Source organism: Boleophthalmus pectinirostris, unplaced genomic scaffold (genome assembly GCF_026225935.1).
Source record: "Boleophthalmus pectinirostris isolate CB_2022bp ecotype Guang Dong unplaced genomic scaffold, ASM2622593v1 HiC_scaffold_23, whole genome shotgun sequence".
Taxonomy (NCBI): domain Eukaryota; kingdom Metazoa; phylum Chordata; class Actinopteri; order Gobiiformes; family Gobiidae; genus Boleophthalmus; species Boleophthalmus pectinirostris.
This window is the reverse complement of record NW_026571207.1, coordinates 2,373,127-2,376,297: the sequence shown is the minus strand read 5'-3', so window position 1 is coordinate 2,376,297 and position 3,171 is coordinate 2,373,127. Positions and strand designations below refer to the sequence as shown.

General features: G+C 38.3%; 1 protein-coding gene across 1 annotated transcript in view; it reads right to left on the bottom strand.

The window, feature by feature from the left end:
* The window catches only part of LOC129410715 (cyclic nucleotide-gated cation channel-like), a 14,917-nt gene extending 14,473 nt beyond the window's left edge, over window positions 1–444 (bottom strand). The window contains exons 1-2 of the mRNA XM_055159582.1: window positions 371–444; window positions 42–140 (exon numbers count right to left, since the gene is read on the bottom strand). Of these exons, the coding sequence (XP_055015557.1) occupies window positions 42–140; window positions 371–444 (173 nt within the window). The remainder of the gene's footprint in view (window positions 1–41; window positions 141–370) is intronic.
* Between the last annotated feature and the right edge of the window lie 2,727 nt (window positions 445–3,171).

Here is a 3,171-nt window from a genome sequence, read left to right as displayed (position 1 = left end):
TGTTTATATGACATGTTCTTCAGTGTGACATTTGTTCTTACAGTGAAACTGAAGCAGCAGGTTCACGACTGAAGTTTGGAGGACGATCTTTAGACCGGTCACTCTTCATGGACACATCACTGGACACTGAGGCTGTGGATCTGTGTGTGACAGAAAACATCATGTGTTGTTACTTACAAGACTTTGTTCCTGTCAGTTTAGATCAGTGTGACAAAGGCACATGTGACATGGCCCTTTGGATTGGATCAATAAGATGAAAAACAGCAGCAGCGTGTCTTGACTGTGTGAAAAAAAAATTGTAATTATATATACACACACACACGCGCACACACACTTTTTTAAACAGTGAAAGACAAATGAGTGGACTCACTGTGCCTCAGTGCTGCCCCCTGGAGCTGCTTTTCTCCTGGGACGTCCTTTTATCTGCTCACTCCCTGAAGCCATTTCCCCGCTCGCTCAGCCTGGAGGAGAAACCACAGACACACATGTTTCACTCTTTACATTTGAACTCTGCTCCATTTCAAACAAGACTTTAGTCATTTGAACAACACTTCTACTGAAGTGACAGTCGCACTGGTCACGACTTCAGGGGAAACTTTAGGCCCAGTTCTAGTGATTATTAGTAGAACTCATTTCCTGCTTCAGTCGAACTCTTTGATAAAGTCTAAAACACCACACATATAAGTTACTCTCTCTTTGAAGAGCACAGCTGTTTTCTACACAAGTGGATGTCAGTGAATCTCAAAGTCACTTCCTCTTAAATAATCAATAATAGACATAATAAACTTAAAACCCAAAAGTGCGACTCACCTCGTCTCACACTACGTCTCAGCTCCAAACACTTTCAGTTTCGTCTCAGTCACGTGACCAGCCCCTCCCCTCTGTGGATTGTTTACATGTCCAACCTCTGGGGGGCGCATTTTCCCGCACACGACGTGGATTTACTCTCTCTGCTCTGACCTCTTTGGATTCTTACACAAAACAACATCGTGAGAAACGCGAAGAGTTCAGTAAAATAAGAAAACAAGTATGATTTTCATCACTGACGTGTTTTTAATTCAGTATTTATGCAAACTCCCAGTGAGGCTGTCGTAGCAGTATCACTGTTGTATGGTTGTAAACTGGCCACTAGATGGAGCCACAGTCCGTGAATTAGACAGTACAGTAAACATACTCAATCACGTGAAGTTTGAGTCTGAAAAAGTACTTCTGTGGATAGTTTTGAGTCACTATAACTATGTACTCACCTGTTGTGACTCTTAACTGTGGATCATTTATTACTTTGCCACAAATGTTGAAACTTGATTATTTTTATCATTAAAAAAAAGTGTAGCATCCAGTTGAAGTGAGAAGGCCAGAACTGATTCTTAAATGACTTTTAATCTTTTCCTTGCAGTGTCATAGAACCAACGTAAGAGCTAAACAAGAACAAAATGACAGAAATTACCATAAGATCACCGTATCGCTGCTCATTACACAGTTTAACCGTTATCCATATTTTAATTCATTAATTAATTCAATACAAATTACAAGAAGCTCAAATATACATTCTGTTGTGTTGTGCCCTCATTTTATTATTTGTATTATGATAGAGACTTATGATTTGACCAATGGCGTGTAAGAACATTTGATCACGTGAGGCACAAAATTATGAATGGCCTGCACCTGTGAATAAAAGTGTGCGCCCGTGGGGAAATGCGGTAACCACACAAAAAGAGAATACGAAGTGTACTGTGTTTTAACGCTCACGACAACGCTGTGTAAAGGACCCTGCTAACATCATTTCACAAATTAATTAATTTCACAAATGAAACAAACCTTGTTCCCCTGTCGACTGTTGCCGTCTTTAGGTTTTTATCTGACTTTTCACCGTTGTGTTTGTTGCTTTGTTTACTTTGCGTCTTTTCTGTATACAAAGCTAACGTTTTTAACTTCACTTCCGCTCACACAGGAAGTCACCAAAATAAAAGCGCAACCTTACTATGAAATGCCACGGACTGTACGTGAATGTACATAAGAGCTAACCTGACCTTTACAGAAAGTTTTGAGCCACCAGACTTTAACTCGTCCTGTGTATAAAGTCATACTGTGGAACATTCTGTTTATTTTTTTTTTTTTTTTTTTTTTATAATTTTATTTGCAAAGTACTTATATTACAAAAAATAGGAACTAAATAACATACAAGATACAAGACAAACATTACAATGGAAGATTACATACAAATACGAACAAAGGTGACAGGCTGGTGACAGTGTGGACATTATGTGTGCGGTCATCGAGCAATGCAACAAGCAAATGGTTTTGTACAGAACCGTGATTTTTGTACCATTACACCCCTAGTGTGAAATGTGTGTTTTGTGCTGTAGTCTGTGACTGCAAACAGAATTGTACGGAAGCCGAGTGTTGTGGTGAAAAGACTGGAAAGTGTTTGCCTTTTGGACACATGCGCACTCAACTTTATGTCGCAGTAACGGGATACTGCGTTTACATGCCACAGTATCCCGGTTACTATCAGAATAAACCAGCTTCAGTATCCTGGTTCCTAATAACCGGGATATTGAAACCGGGTTACTGCATTTACATGCACCATGAAGAAACCGGGATACTGAAAAAACCCGATCATAACCGGGATACTGATGTGCATGTATACGCACTCACAGGTACACACACTGAACAAAAGCTTGGCCAAAATATAAAATATAAACACTTAAATCTATCAGAAAATCCAATCCAATCCACTTTATTTCTATAGCACATTTCACAAACAAACAGTTTCCAAAGTGCTGCACAAATACATAAAAATAACAATAAGATGATAAAATAAACTACTAAAATAATACTAGTTTTAATAAAAAATAAAAAATAAAATCATAGAATAGAAATAAATAAACCAATAAATAAAATAAATCAATAAAAACACATAAAAATAAATAAAAAACACTTTAAATGACTTTAAAGTAGTGAAATGATCTGTCCATGCAGCAAGATCATTTTACTTGACAAGTTATCTGAACGTAAACGACCTCAGAACGAGTAAGAAGAGGATAAATCTGGAAACAAGGTGAAAAACCAAATAAAGGTTTTTAAAATCTTGGTCAGATCAGAGAAATTTGCAGTGGAGGAGGACGGGAGGGCATCTGGCGCACGGGGAGGGAGGGCATCAGGAGCGGT